Source organism: Vigna unguiculata, chromosome 7, assembly GCF_004118075.2.
Source record: "Vigna unguiculata cultivar IT97K-499-35 chromosome 7, ASM411807v1, whole genome shotgun sequence".
NCBI lineage: Eukaryota > Viridiplantae > Streptophyta > Magnoliopsida > Fabales > Fabaceae > Vigna > Vigna unguiculata.
Window position 1 is genome coordinate 9689763 of NC_040285.1, and position 25099 is coordinate 9714861.

Sequence of the window (25099 nt, forward strand, 5' to 3'; positions counted from 1 at the left end):
TAGGTTGTTAAAACAGAAAATTAATTAGATGATTTATTCACAAAGCCATTAGCTTGTGATAGGTTTAACAAGTTAAGAATTAAACTAGGAGTATTGGATATGAAAAATGTGGTCTGATATATTTCTAGCCTGTTAATCTTATAACTTCATGTGTTGATTTCATTTAAATAAGATAATGTTGTATAAAATATGATCTGACATAGTTAGCATGTTAGTTTTATAATTCTATGTTTTGATTTCACTTAAACAAATTTTGTGTGCAGGAACTATAATCTTACATATTTTTAAATTTGTTGATTTTACAAATTTATGTGTTGATTTCACTTATTCAATGTTGTGTGCAGAAAGCATGATCTTACATCTTTTTAAACTTGTTGCTTTTACAAATTTATGAGTTGATTTCACTTAATCAATGTTGCGTGTAGAAAGCATGATCTTACATATTTTTAAATTTGTTGATTTTACAAATTTATGTGTTGATTTCACTTCATTAGATACTATGTTCATGAAGTTATTATTTGATGAATTTTTAACATGTTGATTTTACAAATCTATGTGTTCATTTCACTTAACAATAAATATTTGTATAAAACAAATTCAATAGTTGAATGGGTCAAAGTTATTGTCAAATGATAAGGTATAGTCTATGTGTAACATCTATTGCATAAGTTATTTGTTTCTTTTCAGATTGCATTGACCATAAAGCATATATGTTGTGTGTAACATCCTGGTTAGATATTACTAATTTTAAAATAAAATAAACAAAATAGAAAGTCAAACTACATTTATTATAACGAATTTCCCAAAACGCGGGAAAATGAAAACCATACATCAATTGTCAATTACAATCATTGTAATTTAAACTCCAAGTCTTACAATTTCAAAATTGTTGTTGAAACCAAATTACAAAATAACAAAAATAAGCGGAAATCATTAAATCCCATGCTGCCCTACTCCAATCTATGCCTCACCAACACTACTTGCAACATCATCTGATCCCATGTAACACATTACACGATCATCGCCAAACACAAGCTGATAGGGTGAGCTAACAATATAAAGTTATATATACAATTCAATCATATATGCATACACTCATCAACGAAACTTTATCCTTTGATTCCATATCACATGTCCACCACCATGTTATCCATGTTCTACGTCTTTAGATGATAACCTCAAGATACCATGTGCTGCCACCACTTACAAGCCACAACTTGTAGAACACGTGCGGGAAACATGCTACGGACCACATTCCATAACGCCAGGTGGAGTCCCTAATACGAACCATAGTTCGTACTCTCGACACAAGATTAGCACATCATTGGCCAAAATCGGTGATTGCTCAATTGAGTGGAGACCCTCCGTACGAGCCACAACTCGCACACCCATACCAGTAACACTCGTCAATCCGAGACACAACTCAAGGAATGCTTGTGTCCACTACCATCCCGAGCCATAACTCAAGGGATGTCATTCCAAGCCACAACTCAAAGAATGCCACGTGTTTACCCTCTATCCCAAGCCAAAACTCAAGGGATGTCATTCTAAGCCACAACTCAAGGAATACTCTAGCAAGTCCATCTTTAAGGTACTATCCAAAGCATTGTAGACCACGCACATCCAAATCACACAAGTCTCTACCCCTACATTATCGCCTGGCGCTCCGCCTGGTGGAACTTCTCTACCGCCAGGCACCCAATGCCCTTGAACACACTACCTCTACAGGTATCACCTGACGGGACGGACCTCACCACTAGAGGCCACACGTCCATGTTGCCCTTTGGAATTGCAGCTATCGGCTAGCGGTTCCAACACCACCACCAAGCGCTACACCAATACTCGCACAATAAAGGTTTCAGACCCTGCAGAACCTTTTCGTACACTTCCCACTCCTTGGAATCTCACATTAAATCTCTAAGTTAAGTAATCTTATGCCCATATTTCCTCTCCACCTGATACTGCCTAATTTTTGCCAAGATACTCATACCAATTCAATTTGGAACCTTGTCCACATGTGAACCCCATCATAGGATAACACTCCTAGATGCTCCAACTTCCATTACTAGTAGCATTGTTCTCAATTAAAGTTCATGTCTTAGTAGCTTAATCAACTAGAATCAATCCCCCCAAATAGCTCTACTATCATTCCAATGATAACACCAATATTTAGGAGCATAGTTTTCCTACACTTATAATTTGCCAATTACTAAAGAGTCTCCAGACTTCTCATCTTCTTCTATCACAGACACATGTCTGACCTTAGTGTAATTAACCTACCCTACATTGTTGATACCATAACAACTCTTCCAATTCACACTAATACCTCAATATAATTTATGCTAATAGGATATACATATAGCATCACCTTAGGCCCCTATCCGAGTCTTGCTCACTTCCATTTTCTTCATAATCTAACTCACAAAATGGCCAAACCCACAATATCTTCAAAGCCATGCAGTTCTCTTTGTTTTTGCGTTGGCGCCTGGTGGCAAGCAAGGTGCCGCCTGGCGGTGCATAGAATTATGGATACCACCCAAAAATTCATGCACCTGCGAAGGTTCCAAAAATCCCCAATTTCATTGCTATACTTATTTTCACAACCCTACAAGTGATCATGCTTACTATTGTAACATTTCCCAACCCAAACCATATCCATTAACATTTCCAGTTCAATTCATACAATCATTAATTCTAGAACATAAAACCCCAAGTTTCCAAATCCTAAAATTTTGTTCATCTAATCCAATTAACTCCAATTGCAATGTTATTCAATAATTTTTGTATCCAATGATCAGCCAACAAATGCAACTCCTTTTTTTCCTAATTGGAATTACCCATAAACCCCAAAACAGCAAAAATGAGTCACATTTAGCTCGCGCCACCTGACGGGTGTTCATCACCACCAGACGGATCATACAGAAACCTAGAAAACTGGGTTGAAAAGCATGTATCGCCTGGTGTCCAATTCATGCCAGCAGGCGGTTCATCCCTAGAACCTAGAATTACACAGAAAATGTTATGAGTGGCCTAACGACTTTGAAGGCCCGCTTGGCGATTTCTGGAAGTTTTCCAGAAACCTAGAAATATGAGCTTATTAAGAGGAAAACATATAATATTCTATCATACACCATGCAATATATCAACTAACATGCAAATTTCGGGTTCAGCTCCCCAAACCTGGTTCTTCTTGCTCAACTTGCTAATTTGAAGTCTCATCTTGATCAACTATGACCTCCCTTGTTACCTTCCATCTTGGCCCTTCCAAATTGCTTTTCTAACCCTTCCTATCCATGCGAAAAATAATTTTACCAAAAAGGAAGCTTAATCCATGTCTACTAAGGTTCGAACACACAACCATGCCAATGTTAAGACAATGCACAACCATTCAACCAATTCATGTTTCATGATAATTTCTATAAATTTAGGATTATATTATCTCTCCTCATGATCAAGCATATTACCAAAATAATTAACAATTAAAGTAATACACAATTGGCATACATAGGACTCAAACCCAAGTCCTTTCAACACAACCAAGTACTCTCAACCATTTGAGCTAGTACTCTTTCATGTCATAAAGGCTAGCATTAAATTCCATAAAGGTTCCCACTACCTGCACTTATTAAAAAATTATTTATTTAATTATTTAAATTTCTCGGGTCTTACATTGCGTGATTCCAATGTGCTTACATTCACTGGAAAAACAATGCTTTAATCTGATACATATAATCTAATGCATTTCATCTGGTTTGATTACATAAACAAAATCAATATAATAAATTTGCACAATTTAACTGGCTGATTCTGCATTAAATGTGTTCATCTATAAATACTAGTTGGATGATCACATCCATGGCATTCATGATCTAATGACTTCATTCCATAACAGAAACAATAATCAGGATGACTAATTGGGTTAGCTTTTAGGGTCATGCATTACATCTTTGGTGTTGCATTCCTCTTTTATGAGTTTTGTCATGTTTTTCAGTTTGTTGTTTTTCTATATCAGCGTGTTGATTATATCAGTTCTATGTTTTTTCTCTTTTTTGTCGTTGGTTCTTATTCCTTGTAATGTGTGCTTCAATTCATGAAACTGTTTGTTATTATTCTTGTTCTTAATTGCTTTAATTTCATTTGATGAATCCAAAGGGGGAGAATAATTAAGGAATTGAATTTAGGAATTGAAAAGTAAATGTATATTGGGGGAAAAATTAATGAACCAAATTTTGTATGACAAACCATACTAGTGATAGGGGAGTATATGCATATGTGTGTTTGTTATGATAAAGAATACAATGTGTTTTTTTTTATTATTATGAAATTTAGATGTAAAATTAGAACTATCATGACTTTGTACTTTTCTTGATATTTGCATTGTAATTGTGAACAAATGTACCCTGCAATTTGGTACTTATCAATGAAATTAAAAGTCCTAGTTAATTTTTTTTTTTGTGTTGTGTTATAATTTTTTTAAATTTTATATATTTATCATTATAAAAAATAATATTTTATTAAATTAAGAAATTATAAATGTAGGGGGATTATAAATAGTTGTCGCAACTGAAATCGTGACAGGATGAAGAACCAAAAAAGAAAACAGGTTTTAAAAGAGATTTGGAGTCGCCACCATAGTTATTTCTGGAAAACTATGGAAAACCATAAAAATAAAGCAAGTCTGCGAAAAACCAAATTTTTGGATCCGAGAGTCAGTTACGCGTAGGAAAGGTGTTAGTACAAAGGTGGTACCCTTAATTAAACATGCAAAGTTGATGTGCTTTTCAAAACATTATTTTCCCCAAAAATAATGAGACAAATAATACTAAAAAGAAACAAAAATATTTTTTTTGATTTTTGGGCCCGACAAGGATTGACCTTGATCCTACGTATTCTCATTTAAAGTGAGAAATCAGGGTTACATAGTTCTTTAAGAGATATTTGCAAAGCTTTTTGGAAAATGATTTGATTTTTTTTGAAAGTGAACTTGATAAAGGTTGACCTTGCTCCTATATATCTCGTAGTGGAGATCACGTAGTTTCTTAAAAAGATATTGTTGTTTAAAAAAGTTGATATTTTTATATTTTGAAATTTTAGACTAATTTTTGGTATATTTTGGATTACATGAAAATATGTATCACACGACACGAGCGATTAGACAAACACTAAAAGAGAAAGAAAACTATTTTTGATATTTTTGAAAATGAGTGTCACACGATGCGGGCGACTGAATAGACACAATAAAGTGAAAGAGAACATTTTTATTTTTTATATATTTTTTCTATTTTTTTTATAATTTTCAAATATTTTTATGTTTTTTAGCAAAAAACATGTGTACAAAAGATTATACAAAAATAAAATGAAGGGAAAAAATAAATAAAAAAATAAAAATTAAAAAAAAATGCATGGAGGTTGTATGCGTAAAACACAGTGAGGTGCAATAAGTATAAATCTGAAAATAGAGCAAAAATACAAGGAGAGTGTAAACTGTGAAAATTTGGTGCAGTCAACAAACACAATCAGGCCCAAAGCAAGACCAACATACACATAGGGCGCGAGGTTATCAATTATGGAGGTACACGAAGTAAACCAATAATGTGCATGAAGTGTGACATATAATGATGTGGGGTGCGTGCAGTAATCAAAGAGGTGTGTTGAGCAAACACAGATCCAAACCACACAAAAGGGAGGGGTGCAAATACTAAGGTAGGAGGTGCACAAAGAAAATAAAGGGGAAGATCCCAATTCTTCTAAAAACCTAATCAAGATTAAAGTTGGCAGCCTCTCTTCTTCACCACCGCAAACCTCCACCACGACTCCAATAGCAAATGTCGTCACTACACGCTCCACCGTTGGCGAGATATGACGCCACCGGCGATGGTCACCACTGAAGGGATTGCCGACGAAAACAAACCTCTTAAATCGCCTATTTTCTTGCTTCTTCTTCCCGCGTGTGACCACATGACAACACCACTTCCCTTCACAGCCGCAAAGCCCTGCTTGCCGGAGACTACATTAATGGTTCCAGCCATTGTCGGCATCCACGTCGGCGCCCATTCATCTCCAAACCTCGACTCTCCTCTTCCACGAGAGAGAAAGGTGCCATAGACGCTGCACCTCGTTACCACTGTCCCAGCCACTGTAATTGGGTCTGCAAGCACCACGACAACCAACCCTCTGGCCTTTGCGACCTGGACTGCCGCCACGACGCCACTTGCAAAGCCACGAAGTTCCCCCTTCTCTTCTTGCGTCAAAGTGGCTCACTTAAACACAAAACCTTGTGGCCATCGCGACCAAGACCACCACCGTTTGATTGGTGCCGTTTGGGTATCTGTTGTTTTTTTATGCAGGTGTGAGGTGAAGGTGAAAGCATCATACGACTTACTAGTGATGGAGATGTTTTTGTTGTGTGATTTGTGTATGATGATTCACTACAAGAAAATGCTTCATTAGTAACCAATTTTAGTGACCAAAAGTTGATAGTTACTATAATTACTAATTTAGATACAAGTTTACAAAGTAAAAAAATCATTGGTTACTAAAATAGTTACTATTATAAATAAAAAATTATAATTGGTCACTAAATTGGTTTTTAAAATTAGCTACCACAGTTTTGGCTACCAAAGAAAACTGGTCACTAAAAATTAGCTACCTAAGTTTTGGCTACCAAAATAAATTAGTTACTAAAATGCTCTCTAATTAATTAGTGACAAATTTAGTGACCAATTACAATTTTTTTATTTATATTAGTGACTATTTTAGTAACCAATAAATTTTAATTTTGTAAATTGGTATCTAAATTGGTCACTATAGTGACTAACAACTTTTAGCCACTAAAATTGGTTACTAATAAGATATTTTCTTGTAGTGATTGATGGTTGAGAGAATGATGTATTTGGGTTTTTGTTTTTTTGGGATGAAGAAATGAAGGAGGAAAGATTGGTGTGGGAAGGTGAGGCTGTGAGGATTCAATTGAAGGTGGGGGTGGTCTTTGGTACCATGATGGGAGAAGATCGTTAAGCACTTGACCAATAACAGGGCATTTGATATATTCGAATCATGAGCCAAACATTTAAACAAATAAATGCAACGAATACAACGTATCATGCTCGTTCATGGCAAACATTCAAGTTGAAGATGAAGCATAAAGCTTAACACCCATACATCATGCTTACTCAAACAAACATTGAAGGTCCAATGCTTACCTCTCGGAGCTCTCTTTGTGCTACTGGTCTTGAGTTTCCTTGTTCAAGTCTTTGGTTCCTTGCTCAAGTTGTTTCCTCCCTTTTTCTCCTTTTTTTTAGATGTGTATTTCGACTCCCTTTTGTAGTAACGTTTCCCCCGTATTTATTTGATCCCCTCTATCTGTGTGGTTCATCATGAATTCCTCGGGCAGAGGCAAATAAAAAATCCAACTTAAAGTCCTTGATCCCTTATATTTCTTGAGTCGTGCGAGAAGTGGAAAGGGTGGTTGCTTCCTGCAACTTAGCCACCCTATCTCCTATCAACCATATACACTAGCTTTTCATTTTTGTACACTAATTAATAACATATCAAGCTAACGCATGGAGATAGGCACCAAATGGGGAGAGGTATAAGCGTATTGAAGTTCAGACAATGGATCTTTGCAATCTTCTTTCTCTTATTATTTTTTAATCTATTTTTTTTTCTTAAATAATAAAAAGTAAAAATAAATATGAATATGAATAAAATTGTAAATAAAATAAAAATAAATAAAATAAGAATAAAACGAAATAAAAATAAAATAAAAGTAAAATAAGATGAAATTGAAAAACAAAATAAAAGAAAAATAAGATAAGGAGGAAAAAATAAAAAAAAATAAAAAGTAAATAATAAAAATACATTATAACCTGGACAAAATTGGGTATTGACAATAGTAAATGTTGATTATAAATTATATAAAAGTTGAATTACGAGAGTTAAAAATACCGCATATAATATGAATAATGGCACTTCAAATCATCACTATTTACATTGAATTTGTTTCCCACTAAATAAATAATGACAGTTTTAACCATCGTATTTTACATCCAAAAACTGTCACTTTATACATTGCAAAATGTATTATACCTAGGCCGCCAATACCAATATGGTTAATTACCTAGTTCAAGCTGGCAACATATAACCTTCAACGTGACCTATCACACCAAAGGTTGGGGGACTGATGTATTATACCTAGGCGGCCATAACTACCCGGTCCGAACCTCCTACGACTAGTCCTATCATAAAAAGAATAGACGAATAGTTAACTGAACAAGATAACAACACACATAACAGTTAAGGCCGCCTACTCCAAAGAATAGCGCATAAGTAAAAGCCGCCAACCCCAAACTTAGAAAATTACAGCGAGGCTTCTAATGTCAAATCACTAGCGTAGGACTTGGGCCTGGCCTAGGCCCATTTAGAGCCTGAACATTAGCCCAAAAAACAATAAAGAGGAGCCCAACCCATCAAAAGGAAAAAAACATAATTAATGTCTCTATAAATGCATGTGGACCCCAACAATTAAAGGTACGCTTTCATTAATTTACTAATCTGTGATTTGACTTTTGAGAGCCTTTGCTGACTTGATCGTCGAAGTCCTTTCCGTAGGTAACCCCTTAAGGGTCCAAACTGCCAACATTAGGAGAAGACACATCCAAATCGAGGAGCAACCAGTCCGGGAAGTCAGTGATTGGGGCAAGATGCGATTTGTGTTCCCTGATATTCTGTTATTGTTTCCACAGGAACACAAAATATGGTGGTTTACGCGGGGGGTTCACTTGAAACGACCACCTTATGCTTTATACAGATGCAAATTATGACAGTTTTTGAAACAGTCATAGACATAAATAATGGTAGTTAAAACCACCACAATATGCAAAAATAACTGCTACAATTTAGACGACTTTTTTAGAGTTTCTGGAGTAAACACCGAAAAAGGTTTGAAATACTAATTTTGGATGAAAAGGGAAATGTAATCGCTGCAACTACAAATGTAGTTTACAAAAAAATATTTGAAAATCTTTAATAAAAGGTATACAAATTAATTACACTATTTTGATTATTTGTCAAGTATTATATTCTTTTGTTTCTTAAACCCCATTTTAAATACAAAATGTTTATTTGTTCTATATATGCATATGACAATGGAAATGAGGAAAGAACTTTGTATGCATGTTCAAAACATTTAACCTTGAATACTTAGCATTTTTGTTGTCATCTACAAATCATTATTACATTGAATATAATTGAAATATATAATATTTATTTAATTGATGATTTATTACATCAAATTGAAATATGTAATATTTAATTAATTAAATATAATAAGTTAAAAAATATTATTTTATTTTAGAATAAAAAAATGCATGTGTAGTGAAAAGTGAAGGATAAATTAATTGTTATCATAGGTTGATCGAATAATAATAGTAATGTTTATTACAAAAAGTTAAAGCTTATATATGGATAAATTTTTATGTAATTTGAAAATTTAATTATGGATAACATGTAACATCTCATTTAATGTCTCATTTAATAGTATAATTACTAAATAAAATATTAGATATTTTGATAGCACAAATATATATATATATATATATATATATATATATATATATATATATATATATATATATATAAACATTTCACTATGTAATTTCAATCATACCACTGGTTCAAATCATACATAGAAATTAACTCTAAACTCAATTACCTAGATGATGCACAAGACATAGGATTCTAAGGAAGCATGCACCTGTAATGATTTCTAAACTCTACAAAGTTTAGACTAAAGGGGTTATCACCAAATCATACACAAGGTTAGTCCTCTAATGTCTTAGGCCTAATAAGTCCCAAGACTAGGATCTCTTGTCACTCTCACCACATAATTCATTCTACTCTATATGAGTGTGAATGATTATTAGAGTTCAATCTAGCCGCCAGGCGTTGTGATAGTACCATACCAGTCATTGATTTCACCTCTCTTTCATAGTATCTCACACTTCCCTAATCTCTCCAAGGTAGCAAAGCAATCTTGGTTAACCCCACTCTCGTTCTAAATTCCTAGCCAGCCTCTTGACTAATCGCAGTACCTATACTCCCATTCCAAATTCCCTATCTCACCTACGATTCACCAATTCCCTCCAACATTATACCATAAATTCTCTCAATTCCTAATGAAACCACACAGTACATTTCCTCATACCACATTCCCTGCTCAAATTGCATTATCACAGTACCACACTTCCTACTCGGTTAATTTTATAATTCATTTTACACAAATCATGGTAATACCTCGAATCTTAATCCAACTATCTCTTATTCCAACGATGCGACCCCAATATGTGTGTTTATTCAAACCTGAGACTTGTCATTAAAACTCTTATTCTTACTATTTCAAATTAACCTTCTTACAATCTTACCATATCATGCTCATACCTTCACACTTAATCCAATTTCCCTAATTATATACTACAAATTATTTATCTCTTACAGTTTTATCAATAATTATCTAAAAACCATGACTCATCCTAGTTCTACTCCCTTCCATTCTTTTTTCGCTCTTTCAAGCACACAGAACCGGACTTGCACCCATCGTCGCCTAGCGGCAAGCAGCACGCCGCCGGGCGGTACACCAATATTCTGTAGAATCGCAGGCTCTCCATTCCTATGACATACTCAGTCCATTTTCCAGTTTCCATTCCTACCAACTTCAGTCACTAAGATGCAACCATACCTGCATTACGTGCTAATTATCTATTCTCAATTTGATTCATAAAAGTGTCTCTATATTCACCCTCACGTGTAACCCTAATCGATTCATACACTATCATCTCTCAACCTTTCCATACCCCAAATTGGTAATCAATTTCGGTCCAACAAAGCATCCAATAGAACCAACTCACATCAATCACAGAAACCACATGCACACTTGTACGAATACCATCAAAACATCAAAAGGAACGCGAACGATGTCGCGCCGCCTGGCAAGAATTCATCGTCGCCAGTCGGTTCAAGCCAAAACAAGAACAATGGTCATTTCTGATGTGCCGCCTGGCGGTATAGATTGAACCGCCAGGCGGTTTCTGGGAAAAACCCAGAAACTTCGATGAAACAATACGAAAACTGACAGAAAAACATGCAATATTGATCACGCAGGCACAATATAAGTGATACAACTAAAAACCACATAGAACAACTCCTCTTACCTGGATTTCCCGCTCTCAAACCCGAATTGGTGAGTTTGCCTCGAAGCAAAACCTCATCCTCTCTTGTTTGCACCTGTCACACTATTTTTCCCTTCCAATTGCTCTCTGCAGTACGCCCACACCAACCCTTCTCTGCCCAACGTTCACACTCCAGTCCTAATACCTCTACTTTTGCTAATTCTCTCTCTTTTCCTGAATCACTACCTCTCTAATTACCCTTTTTACCACCAAAACGAAAATTAAATAAAATGAAGGTTTAATGGTTAATTAAGTCCCCTAATATGATGTTCCCAGCCCTCTAAATTACCTATCCATTGGCTGCTAGGGTTCCTAAACCCTTTCATATTCATGCTAACGAAATTTTGGTAAAAAGAAAATTGGTTAGTTCTCAACAAGCTTTGAACTCCCAACCTTTCAATTACTAAGCAAGTACACAACCAATTCAACCAATTTACACTTTTGTTAATTCCATCAAATCTAAGGTTAAGTGATCACATCATGCATTCAAATATATGGCATAAAATTTCATAATTTAAATAACATAAAATGGCACACATAAGACTTGAACCCATGTCCTCTCACACAATCAAAGTACTCTCAACCATTTGAGCTAGTACTTTTCCACGTCATAGATCCACACATTAATTGCTTTAAATGTTTCTATTACCCGCAATTATTAAATAATTATTTAATTTTTCTCGGGTCTTACATTACCCCCATCTTTAAAGATTTTGGTCCTCAAAAATAAGACTTATCAGGAAATAAGTGTGGATGGGACTGCCTCATGCGATCCTCCATCTCCCATGTCATCTCTTGAGTAGTCTCATCCCACAGTACTTTCATGGTTCTGATTTCCTTCCCTCGCAATTTTTTCACTTGCGAGTCTAGAATTCGCATCGGTCTAGTGTTCACCGTCAAATCCTCCCTGATCTAAATATCGTCTGACTCCAGGAAGTGAGATGGATCTGCAATGTATTTCCTCAACTGAGAAACATGAAACACATTGTGCAGATTCGCCAAGTGTGGTGGCAGAGCAATCTCATAAGCTGTAGTGCCAATTCTCCTCAGAATTTGATAAGGCCCAACAAACCTCAGAGTTAACTTCCTTGATTTGATGGCCCTCCTAATACCTGCCGTCAGGGTCACTCTGAGGAATACATGATCCCCAACCTCAAACTCTAGAGGTCGCCTCCTCTTATCCGCGTATGACTTCTGTCTACTCTAAGTGGCCCTTATTCTCTCCTGAATCGCTTTAACCTTCTCAGAAGTCTGCTGTAAAAATTCGGGACCCAACACCAACTGTACCACACCTAGCCAAACTCGACCATATAAGCAAACAATGTGTATATCAAGGCTACCAAGTATCCAGCCTAGGCCGAATTAGCCTAACTTGTACCGGTTTTAACCTATACATCTGAAGGAATGACCTACACCTCGTATAACCAATCATTAACACAAAAAAGCCTTTTAACGTCCGACATTTTCGACCTTTGACGTCTGCCCAAACACCGACGTCGTATCGGGTGACGTCAAAATAACGTCGAAAAAATAGCAGACGTCACTTGACGTCGGTCTTTTAGGAGTCCGACGTTATCCAACGTCGGGGCTAGTAACACAGACGTCAATTTTCGCGCTAAAATGAGGGAAAAATCTGAGCAGTTTAACGTTTGTCAAAGCCCGTCAGACGTTAAATAACGTCGGCCCTGGTACGGACAAACGTTAAATAACGTCTGTCAGGGCACACCAGACGTCAAACTGCTCCATTTTTTTAAAAAAAATTTGACTGTTTTTGCAACATCCATACACCTGAAAATCAGAAAATTCCCAGAACAATTTCATAATACTTTCAGCACAATTCTGGAGTTACAGTTATATATAATAGAACTTAAGTTTCAACATATATTCTAAACTAATATAAATAACAACAAACTAAAAATTTCAACATGAAATTCTTGTACAATAAAGTTTTTGAAAGGAGTTCTAATTCATGTGGTATCAACTCCATCTCTCTAATAGATATGCCGCCCATTCCTGTTTTAGTGTGTGGATAATGTCATCTGGCAGAGGTGATGGATTCTTGAATCGCTGAAAAAGTAATACAATTTCATTATGTATGAATATCATTCTTTAAAGTTTGATATGATTTATAATATGTGAAAGATATATATAATTACCTCTATCCATTCATCTTTAACTCCAGCTCGAATGATTGTTCTTATCCAAGACATGACATAATATTCACATTCCCATGAATCTTCTTGCTTGTTACACTGAACATTACAAATAAAATAAACACATCAAAGTCATAAGTTGACATACAGAAATTAATAACTTTAAAATGAATGAGTTCTAACCTTTGGATATATGACTTTAAGTTGTTGGCCTCTAGGCTTACCCACAATTCTAATGAAATTTTGAAAACATAAAACATATGTAAGTTTTTATAACTAAGTAGATACATAAGTTAGGATTGAAAAAAAATACTTACTCTTGTAACATGTTTTTAAAAGCTAGTGGAATCTTCCTATGGCATGAACAAAACCATACAACTAGGCATTGTCTTGGAATGATGAGACAAAGTTGCCAATGATACCTACCATCAATCACAAGTACTTAGCCAAAATAATTAATAATACTTCACAAAATATTATTAGCAAAAACACTTACGAATCAATGTATGGTGCAAAGTAGATCTCTCTATTTGACTCAACCATCCATGTTTGCAAATAAAGTTTGATTTGGTCAGGTGAGTTTCCCGAAGGTTGAATTGTTTGAGGTTCAATGAATCCATAGACGGAAGATCGACCTTGGTCCACAATGACTTTGTCCATGTACCTACAAGAAGAAAGTTAGGTATAATATTAAAAGGTACCAATTCCTTGCTTTAAATATGAAATACAATAAAAAAAATCTTACATGCACCATAGTTGTATGATTGAAATATTTAACATCTTGTCTCCTATAATGATCTCTAGTGCATCATTCAGGTTTATGTACAATGGGACATGACAATGGAGGCCAAATACTCTTAACTCCCACTCTAGCTCTACCGGTCCTCTTTTCAACTTGTGTAATTTCAGAAGCAGCTTTCCTAGAGGATCATCTTCTGCTTCTGCCATTTCATCATCTTCACGTATAACACGTGGACGTCGGACCGGCTGTTTTTCAGGACGAGTGGACTGAAATAAAGATTTAGAAAGGTTTGACGTTAAAAGTTTTATAAATTGTAAGATTGAACTACTAAAAACATGATGTCATAATACCTTTGGTGGGCTAAAGTATGGCATGATCAATGCTTTAGGCCAAGCAATAAATGTGCCTAAAGCTTCCCCAACAAATTGGATTTCTGAAGTTGGCACAGGCACTTGGGCATGGGGATCTCGAACTTCATCAATCATCACACACGCATGATGGGGCAATAGAGGAACACCATGGATAGTCTCCCCACCCTGAAGTTGTCGTCCTATGGCCACTACGCGCGGGGGGTCTTAATCAACCAATAGCTCATACTGACTTGTGTAGTCAGTATGATCTACACCAGAGCATGAGCCTTTTGTACTCACATGTTGTCCTGTTGGAGCTTGAGTGAGTAATTCCATGTTCTGTTGCTGCATGGACTGAAGCTTTTCTTCAAGTGTTCTTTGTATTTGTTGTTGCTGTTGAAGTTGTTCCATAAAACGTTGCTCCATAATTCCCATGCGTTGGTTGAATCTTTCCTCCATTTGTTGCTCCATCTTCCTTAAGGCCTCTTGACTCAACGATTCATTACTTCTTTGTGGAGGACCAAAGTAATCTCGAAGACCAATGGCACCTCCAACACCACGCACACGTCCTGGGTGCTCTGGCCTTCCAATTGCCGTTGTGAGTATATCGTCCCGACCATGGTCAACAAACGAACCCTGAGTCTCTTGCTCAATTAATTCATCCTACACCATAAAAGAAAGTTTAATCAAAAGGAGAAACTTATGAACTATGATAGTCAAATAAGGTTTGTACTTACTATTTTTTGAGATATGATTTGAGCTGATTGTGATGTCATTTGCCCATCGGACTTAGTCCGAGCAGCCTTCCACATCTCGTACCAAGGAATTGCATCCACTAGGTCAGGGGACTCAAGTCCCAGAGACTATGCACGCGACTTTTTCAATTTTTTCTCCAATAATGCATAACCACCTCGAGAGAGTACATGTGGTGTATCATTAAGCATTTGTCTTTGTTGGGCTGCTGTCCTTTTTTCCTGTCACACATAACATTATTTAATAGTTTGAATACAGAAATGTATGACTAGTGTCACTATAAACAAATTTAACAAACAAACCTGCCAGTCTCCAGACTCTCTACATGCACGAAATTGCATCCACTCCTCCTCCGAGATTTTGTACTTCTCACAAGGAGTGTCATGTTGTCTATCTCCAAACACATATAAACGTGTGAGCCTTGCCTTGAAGTCCCTCCATCTGGTGGCTATGTGAGATAAGACTTTCTTTCTAATTCGCTCAGTGTTCGGAGTAATCTCAAATTTGTGCTGTTTAAAACATAAAATATGTTATGTTAACAGTAACATAAAAAAATACTATAGTTGGTTTAAGTAAACATACCACAAGATCCTGCCATAGGAGGTTCTTCTCGACCTCCGCGACGTCATCCCAACATGCAATTGCAATAGAAACTTTTGTTTTGGCCAACATTCCTATGTAGCTACGGTACTTTTTTTCCTAAGGGCCACTGGGTTCACCCGATCGAGGATCAATGTGGACCGGCATCCTCTCTCGTCGGTTTGTGACATCCGGCAACCGAATCACAGATCTACCAGGTCCCTCCTGGTCTGATCCGGAGCTTGTCATACCTGAAACATATCATTAGGAAATGTTAACAATGAAAATATACTCAATTAACCTCTATTATATTAAAACAGGAAGAAAAATAAAAAATTGTAAATGTGACAATATTATTAAATAAACACCTATCAAGAAATTGTGTTCTCCCATATGCCTTCATTGTGATCACTTCGAATAGCATGGATGTCATCAGTTACATCATCAATTTTGTCTTGAATAGTTCTTGATGAGAAAGACGTTGTCTCAAGTATGTCTAGACAATCTTCATCATCATTTACGTGCATGTTTCTTCCTTCTAATACAACTGACAATTTCTGATTGGCTGGATCAATGACATAAAAAATTTGTCTTGCTTGACTAGCCATAATAAATGGTTCATTTGTATCACTCATCTTGTTAAGATCCACCAAAGTAAAGCCAAAGTCATCTGTGCTAACACCCGAATTACTATCAACCCATTTACACTTGAAAACTGGCACTCTAAAAGTCACATAATCAACTTTCCATATTTCGTGTATTATTCCAAAGTAACTCATGGATGCTGTAATTGGATTCTTGTCCTTAGAACTGGCAAAATGTACAGATTCAGCTTGAAGTGTAACCCCACTATTTTGAACTCTACTTTTGTCATCTTCCATCTTTGAATAAAAACAATGATTGTTTATGTAGTACACACCATATGTAATGACATCATTGTTCGGTCCACGAGCTAGCCTCAATAGAGTTTCAGAAACATTTGGAGTCGCGTAAACCTTTTTCTTAAACCATGATAAGAATGTTTTGTTATGTTCATTAAGTGCCCATTTTTCACTCATTCGTGGATGTGTTGATTTCGTTTCATCAATGTGTTGCGTTATGTAAGGAATGACCTCTACAGTGTTGTTTAAGATGTACAAATGGGCTTGATCAACTAATTTTCTACTAACACTTTGAATCTTCACTCCACGCACACCCTTACCTTCACATTTACCTTCATGTCTAGTCTTAGGAACTCCAATTGGTTCACAACTTGGCATATAACTTGAGCAGAATTCAATGGCTTCTTCTGCAATGTACCGCTCTATAATAGAAGCTTCTGGTCGATACTGATTCTTGACATATCCCTTTAAGATCTTCATGTATCTTTCCACTGGGTACATCCATCTCAAGAAAACTGGCCCACATAATCGAATTTCCCTCACAAGATGAACTATCAAATGAACCATGATATCGAAAAATGAAGGTGGAAAATACATTTCCAATTGACACAATAGTCTAATGGCCTCATTTTCCAAATCGTCTAACACTCGAGGGTCAATAACTTTCTTGCATATGGCATTGAAGAACATACACAAACGTGTTAGAATACCTCTGACAGAAGTAGGTAAGATGGCTCGAAAAGCTACTGGTAAAAGTTGTTGCATCAACACATGACAATCGTGAGACTTTAAACCGACTAACTTTAAATCTTGCATAGAAACAAGGCTACTAATATTTGAAGAGTAACCTTGGGGAACCTTCACACTTCTTAAACACTCATAAAAAATTTGCTTCTCTTTTCTAGAAAGAGTGTGACAAGCTGGAGGCAGGTAGGTTCGTCTTCCAATTGATTGTGCATGTAACCTAGAACGGATGCCCATTTCAGCCAAATCTTGTCGTGCTTTAACTCCATCTTTAGTCTTTCCTTTTACATTTAGTAAAGTCCCGATGACGCTATCACATACATTTTTTTCAGCGTGCATCACGTCTATACAATGTCGTACATCAAGTTTACACCAATATGGAAGATTAAAGAAGATTGATCGTTTCTTCCAAATGCTTTTTTCCGTGGTCTTTTTCTTTGGATGTTTTCCAAATACAATGTCAATGTTTTCCACTTGGTTGTATATTTCTTCACCATTGCGGGGTCTCGCTACAACTTCATCCTCAGGACTTCCATTAAATGCTTTTTTCATTCTACGATAAGGATGATTTCGAGGAAGAAATTTTCGATGTCTTGTATACAAAGTTTTCTGACCGTGCTTCAATTGAATATAACTCGTGTTTTTTTCACAAATGGGACATGCAAAATGACCTTTAACACTGTAACCGCTCAAGTTTCCATATGCTGGAAAATCATTTATGGTGCAAAACAACATTGCACGCAAACAAAACAATTCTTCAGAATATGAATCATACACATCGACACCTTCTTCCCATAATAGTTTCAAATCATCGATCAACGGCTTTAGGTACACATCAATTATTTTTCATAATTTGCTAACACATGTACAAAGAAGTCAAACATCATAAATTTCACAAAATTTCGACAGCATTTCGCATTGGTCTCTGAAGTACACGAAATGAAAGTGATTAATCATGATCACAATCAAGTATGCATCCTGATCCAAGCATAGTTTCTTCATGTTAAAACATCACAAACAGAAACCATAGTTCGCGAGCTTACCGCCTGGCGTAGCTCCAAACGCTGCCTGGCGAAACAGGTTCAGACCGCCTGGCGGTTCCCGTCCCACCGCCAGGCGTTAGGTCCTCGAACAGAAAGCTCGCTGCCTCGCGTCCGCCTGGCGGATCTCACCTCACCGCCAGGCGCCAATCTCTGCAGACCCCCTTTCTGGGTCTTCTACCGCCTGGCTCACCCAATCTAGCCGCCAGGCGTTGTGATAGTACCGTACCAGTCATTGATTTCACCTCTCTTTCATATTATCCCACACTTCCCTAATCTCTCCAAGGTAGCAAAGCAATCTTGGTTAACCCCACTCTCGTTCTGAATTCCTAGCCAGCCTCTTGACTGATCGCAGTACCTATAATCCCATTCCAAATTCCCTATCTCACCTACGATTCACCAATTCCCTCCAACATTATACCATAAATTCTCCTAATTCCTATTGAAACCACACAGTACATTTCCTCATACCACATTCCCTGCTCAAATTGCATTACCACAGTACCATACTTCCTACTCGGTTAATTTTATAATTCATTTTACACAAATCATGGTAATACCTCGAATCTTAATCCCACTATCTCTTATTCCAGCGATGCGACCCCAACAAGTGTGTTCATTCAAACATGAGACTTGTCATTAAAACTCTTATTCTTACTATTTCAAATTAACCTTCTTACAATCTTACCATATCATGCTCATACCTTCACACTTAATCTAATTTCCCTAATTATATACTACAGATTATTTATCTCTTACAGTTTTATCAATAATTATATAAAAACCATGACTCATCCAAGTTCTACTCCCTTGCATTTTTTCTCCCTCTTTTAAGCACACAGAACCGGACCTGCACCCATCGTCGCCTGGCGGCAAGCAGCACGCCGCCGGGCGATACACCAGTATTCTGCAGAATCGCAGGCTCTCCATTCCTATGCCATACTCAGTCCATTTTCCAGTTTCCATTCCTACCAACTTCAGCCACCAAGATGCAACCATACCTGCATTACGTGCTAATTATCTATTCTCAATTTGATTCATAAAAGTGTCTTTATATTCACACTCACGTGTAACCCTAATCGATTCATACACTATCATCTCTTAACCTTGACATACCCCAAATTGGTAATCAATTTCGGTCCAGCAAAGCATCCAATAGAACCCAGTCACATCAATCACAGAAACCACATGCACACTTGTACGAATACCATCAAAACATCAAAAGGAACGCGAATGATGTCGCGCCGCCTGGCAGGAATTCATCGTCGCCAAGCGGTTCAAGCCAAAATAAGAACAGTGGGCATTTCTGATGTGCCGCCTGGCGGTATGGATTGAACCGCTAGGCGGTTTCTGGGAAAAACCTAGAAACTTCGATGAAACAGTATGAAAACTGACAGAAAAACATGCAATATTGATCACGCAGGCACAGTATAAGTGATACAACTAAAAACCACACATAACAACTCCCCTTACCTGGATTTTCCGCTCTCAAACCCGAATTGGTGAGTGTGCCTCGAAGCAAAACCTCCTCCTCTCTTGTTTGCTCCCGTCACACTGTTTTTCCCTTCCAACTCTCTATAGTACGCCCACACCAACCCTTTTCTGCCCAACGTTCACACTCCAGTCCTAATACCTCTCCTTTTGCTAAGTCTCTCTCTTTTCCTGAATCACTACCTCTCTAATTACCCTTTTTACCACCAAAACGAAAATTAAATAAAATGAAGGTTTAATGGTTAATTAAGTCCCCTAATATGATGTTCCCAACCCTCTAAATTACCTATCCATTGGCTGCTAGGGTTCCTAAACCCTTTCATATTCATGCTAACGAAATTTTGGCAAAAAAGAAAATTGGTTAGTTCTCAACAAGGTTTGAACTCCCAACCTTTCAATCACTAAGCAGGTACATAACCAATTCAACCAATTTACACTTTTATTAATTCCATCAAATCTAAGGTTAAGTGATCACATCACGCATTCAAATATATGGCATAAAAATTCATAATTTAAATAACATAAAATGGCACACATAAGACTCAAAACCAAGTCCTCTCACACAATCAAAGTACTCTCAACCATTTGAGCTAGTACTTTTCCACGTCATAAATCCACACATTAATTGCTTTAAATGCTTCTATTACCCGCAATTATTAAATAATTATTTAATTTATTTAATTTTTCTCAGGTCTTACATAACATATAATTGGTTCAATTATCAAAACATCCATCTCAAAATAAAACAACAAGATGTTCCTTAAGCTTTGGCTAACTCGCTCAGCGAGCTCATCTTCTCGTCAGGCAAAGATTTCACTTTCAACCAGAGACAAGATTGCTCACCCAACGAGTTTACCACTGGGCATCCAAGAAAAATATTCCCTCATAAATCGCCGAGCGAGTTATGCTCACCCAGCGACCCCTAAATCAAAGAGCCCCTAACGCATAACTCGCCACACGAGACCTCGCTCACCCAACGGGTTTGCATAATTCTACATAATAGAATTCTACATAACTGTACAGATTCCAATTATGCTTAATTATGTGCTTTTGAGTCTTGATGCACCCGAGCTTAAAGAATTTACAACTTCTCAAGATATGCCAGAGTTCTAGTTACAGAAAAACATCATCATGCAGGCCTCTAAGCACATTCTCAATTTCACAAATTAAATCCAACTGATAGCATCAGAATTAACGCTAAACTACCATAAAAGTTCATGCTATAATCCAAACTTCATCATCGATTCTAAGAAATTCAAAACAATTTAACAATAACACAAGACAAACAAGGTTTAATTAGCTTCCCTTACCTGAGTAAAATTGAACTGGCTCTAAAAACACCACAACCTTCCTTGAGCCCCGAGGTACTCTATCTACACACAAATATACCACAAAATAATCATATCATACCTTCATGATCCTTAATCAACAAAGAATTAGACAGAAGACAATAAAGTCACATGCGATCTCTAAAAGATTCACATGCAGGATGATCAAAAATTACCAAAAGATGAGCTGAAATTCAACTTACTCAATTAAGGAAACTGATAGGATGAACTTGAAGATCTCACCGCGAAGATCACACAGGCAGTCTCCGATCTTCAAACAAATGATTACAGAGTCAACAACCTTTAAGAGATGGAAGAACTCTAAAAATAATTTAGAGAGATGGAATGTTTTTAAGTAATAAGATCTTTTTTGAAATTTCTATTTATAATTATGCATTATATTATTAAAATAATAGGGTCTCATTATTTTAAAACCTCCTCACTCATAACATACAATTTTTTCTAGTATTTATAAATATAATTTAATAATTATATGTTTAATAATTAGTTAGAATATTTATGGGTAAAAGTAAAAGTTATTTCATTCAGAATATATATATTAAACATAATTATACAATAAATTAAACAAAAAATGAATATTAATAAAAAAAAAATGTTTAACAATTAGAGATTTGATAATAATTAATAACATAATATATTATATTTGAGATTATATATATATATATATATATATATATATATATATATATATATATATATATATATTATCCATGACTTGGGTACCAAAATGTAGTTAAAAGTAACCAAACTAATTACTAAATTACCAAATAGCTAGTAAATATATATGTAAAATATTTGTCATATGCATATTAAAATTTTTAGAATTTTAGAATTAGATTTAGAAGTTTTGTATAAAATTAATAAATTATAAAAAATTAAATAATTAAATTATTAAATTATTTATCTAGTTAATAAAACAATTAAATAATAAAATCTCAATTAACAATTAAATTATTTATCTAGTTAATAAAAAAATTAAATAATAAAATCTAAATTGAATAATATAAGTTTATAAAAAATTTAAAACATAATTAAATTATAGTTACACCCATATAAAATATGCAATGATGAGAAACTTTTTATAAATTTTATTACATTTATAAATTATTATTAGTTAAATGAGAAGTACAATTATTTTATTATCATTAATAGAATTATGCAATAACATAATTTTAAATATTTTAATTTTTATTAATTATTGTGATTATATAATATAGATATTTAAAAATAAAAACAGGCGGCAGATAAATAAATATAAATATATGAAAAGAGTAAGTAAAGGTTGTAAAAACAGTTACAAATATTATTTCTTCGTAAAAAGATTTTTTTGACCAAGTTTTAACAATATTTACATTACATTAATATTATTTTTTAAAATAATTTATCATGACTTAAAAAAAGAAAAGAAGAGTTAGTGAAAAATTTATCAAAATTAGTTAACAAAAACTTTATCAAACCTATGAAAATCCTATTTTTCATATCTTTCAGACAATTAAACAATTGAATCCATATGGTCCATAATCTCTGTAAAATCTTCTAGTAGCATAATTTTTCACTCCTACACTATACAAGCCTTTATCATACTCTCAGCCACAATTACCGTTAATTAAACTAAATATTCTGTTACAAAGAGAGAATTTTATAATCCAAAATTATACAAATTTGCTATAAACTAACTGAAAATTAAGAAAGTACAACCATGAGTTAAAAACCTAATCTGAAAAAGGTTATAACAATATTCTTTCTCAATTAAATCATTACAGCGGGGTGTGCACTGGATTTTCTCTACTTGCACAATGTTTTCCCTCCCAATGGTTGTGTTATTCTCGCACAGCTTCTTGTAAAGAAATTTTGTCACGCATTCCGGGAAAGATCTCATGCGATGCAAGTATCTTATTATTTCTTAGTTGTAATGCTGGAGTGGGTCAAAATATTAGTATTTTACAAAATTCATTTGCCTACCACCGTTGCACTTGCACAGTCTTGAATTATTTGTAATTGTCATTCTAAAATTGTATTTACGTTATTTTTCACCAGTTGTTTTTTTTTCAACTTGCCAAATATAGATGATTGGGTTGCCACAACAAGATAGACAAAAAGTTATAATTCGTCTGTCATGTGTTAGACAGACTCATTAATTTTTTTTCTTTTAATTCTTTTTCTAAATAAGTGACTATGTCAAAACGAACTCATCTTGAAAATTCTAGAATAGTCCATCTGGAAGCTAGTCCGCAAATCATAACCTATTTTATCACCCTTTGTCCATGAAAAATAATGTGATTTTTCTTATATAATTATTAAATGTAATTTGAGAGTAATTCAATATATTGTGAAAAGTTACAACAAACTTATATATAGTTACAAAATTAAGATGATGGAAAAAGAAACCAAGAAGGAAGGTTGGTAATGGAAAGATAAGGGATTAAAATCGTGAAAAAAGAAAAACTATATATAATTTTCTATTTTAAGCAAAAAAAACATTATGTATATTTAAAATACTACTTTACATTGACATTCTCGATATGATAAAGATATATATGTTACTAGTCTTCCCATTGGCAACTTTGTGGTTGGATCGTCCTACGGTGTATATATATCCTTATATACATAAAGTCACAGAAAATAAATGAGATGGTATGAACCACCTTATCACAAAGTTCACATCACATCCAAACAAAAGGTTTGTGACCCTGTTAGTTTGGCGCATCAATTGTAAATTAGCATGCAATAACCAAATAAATATAACGCAACCAAATTATACATGCATCTATTTTCTACTCATAATACTCAAAATACATACAAAACTATGGTGTATTTCAAAATAACTGGTGGAGAGATAGTGCCCGAGATAGAAATGACGTTATCAGACACGGTTTTTGATCTGAAACGGAAGATTCATAAAGAGTTGGACGTAGAAATTTACAGGCAAAGTTTGTGGCACCATAATAGGATAATGAGAGATCATGAATACATCGATGATTATGACTTTCGAACGAGTGAAACATTATATCTCACCGTTACTCCATTGCCACCTCATCACAAGCTCCACGTCTTGATTAAATCTCTGGGGAGTGATGGGTATGTGAGGGTGAAAGAGACTGATAAAGTGTGTGATCTTCGCAGCAAAGTTGAGAGATATTGGGCTGTTCCTTCCCATCTTATCACCCTTAGACGTCGCAACGTTGTTATGGAGAATAACCTTCCTCTTTATGCTTATTATGTCAATGAGGCTTCTGAAATTCAACTATCAGTTACGATTGAACCTCGATGATGTGTAGGTTTTGGTTAGGTTTAGGACATGATAATTATTATTTTTGATGGTAAGATTATAGTATGTTTGAAAACTATAAAATTAGGACAAATTACCTAAAGAGTTAGTTTTCCTTCCATGCGGGACTTCAAGTACATACCACATGTCTTTAGCACTTTTGTATTGAGAGACCCTAAAGAACTCATCCAGGTTCAATGAAGATGTGAGAATGTTCTTTGCGGCACAATTATATTGAGCACGTCTTCTTTTCTATCTGTCCATCCATTCCAAAGCTTATCAACCTTCTTCTATTAACGACATGGTTAAGAATGTAAGGTCCATTCAAAATTGCATCTCAAATACATTGGTCAATTGATTCAATGAAAATTTTCATTCTAATTTTTCAAAACTGGTAATTGACACCACTAAACATAGGTGGCCTATGTATAGAAGCACCTCCTAAGGAAGTTTTTTTTCCAATCATTTCAAAACAATTAAAAACAGTTTTAGGATCAAACTTGAGTAATTTTCAACAACCTTGC

General features: G+C 35.2%; 2 protein-coding genes across 2 annotated transcripts; both read right to left on the reverse strand.

Moving 5' to 3' along the window:
• Positions 1–15333: 15333 nt before the first annotated feature.
• LOC114191140 lies at positions 15334–15895 on the reverse strand. The gene is made up of 3 exons (XM_028080324.1): positions 15806–15895; positions 15526–15732; positions 15334–15444 (listed from the first exon to the last, which is right to left on the reverse strand). Exons 1-3 carry the CDS (start codon positions 15893–15895, stop codon positions 15334–15336), a joined length of 408 nt encoding a protein of 135 aa, XP_027936125.1.
• Positions 15896–15922: 27 nt separating this feature from the next.
• LOC114191142 lies at positions 15923–17979 on the reverse strand. The gene is made up of 2 exons (XM_028080325.1): positions 16200–17979; positions 15923–16053 (listed from the first exon to the last, which is right to left on the reverse strand). The coding sequence occupies exons 1-2, from the start codon at positions 17977–17979 to the stop codon at positions 15923–15925; spliced, it is 1911 nt and encodes a 636-aa protein (XP_027936126.1).
• Positions 17980–25099: the final 7120 nt, after the last annotated feature.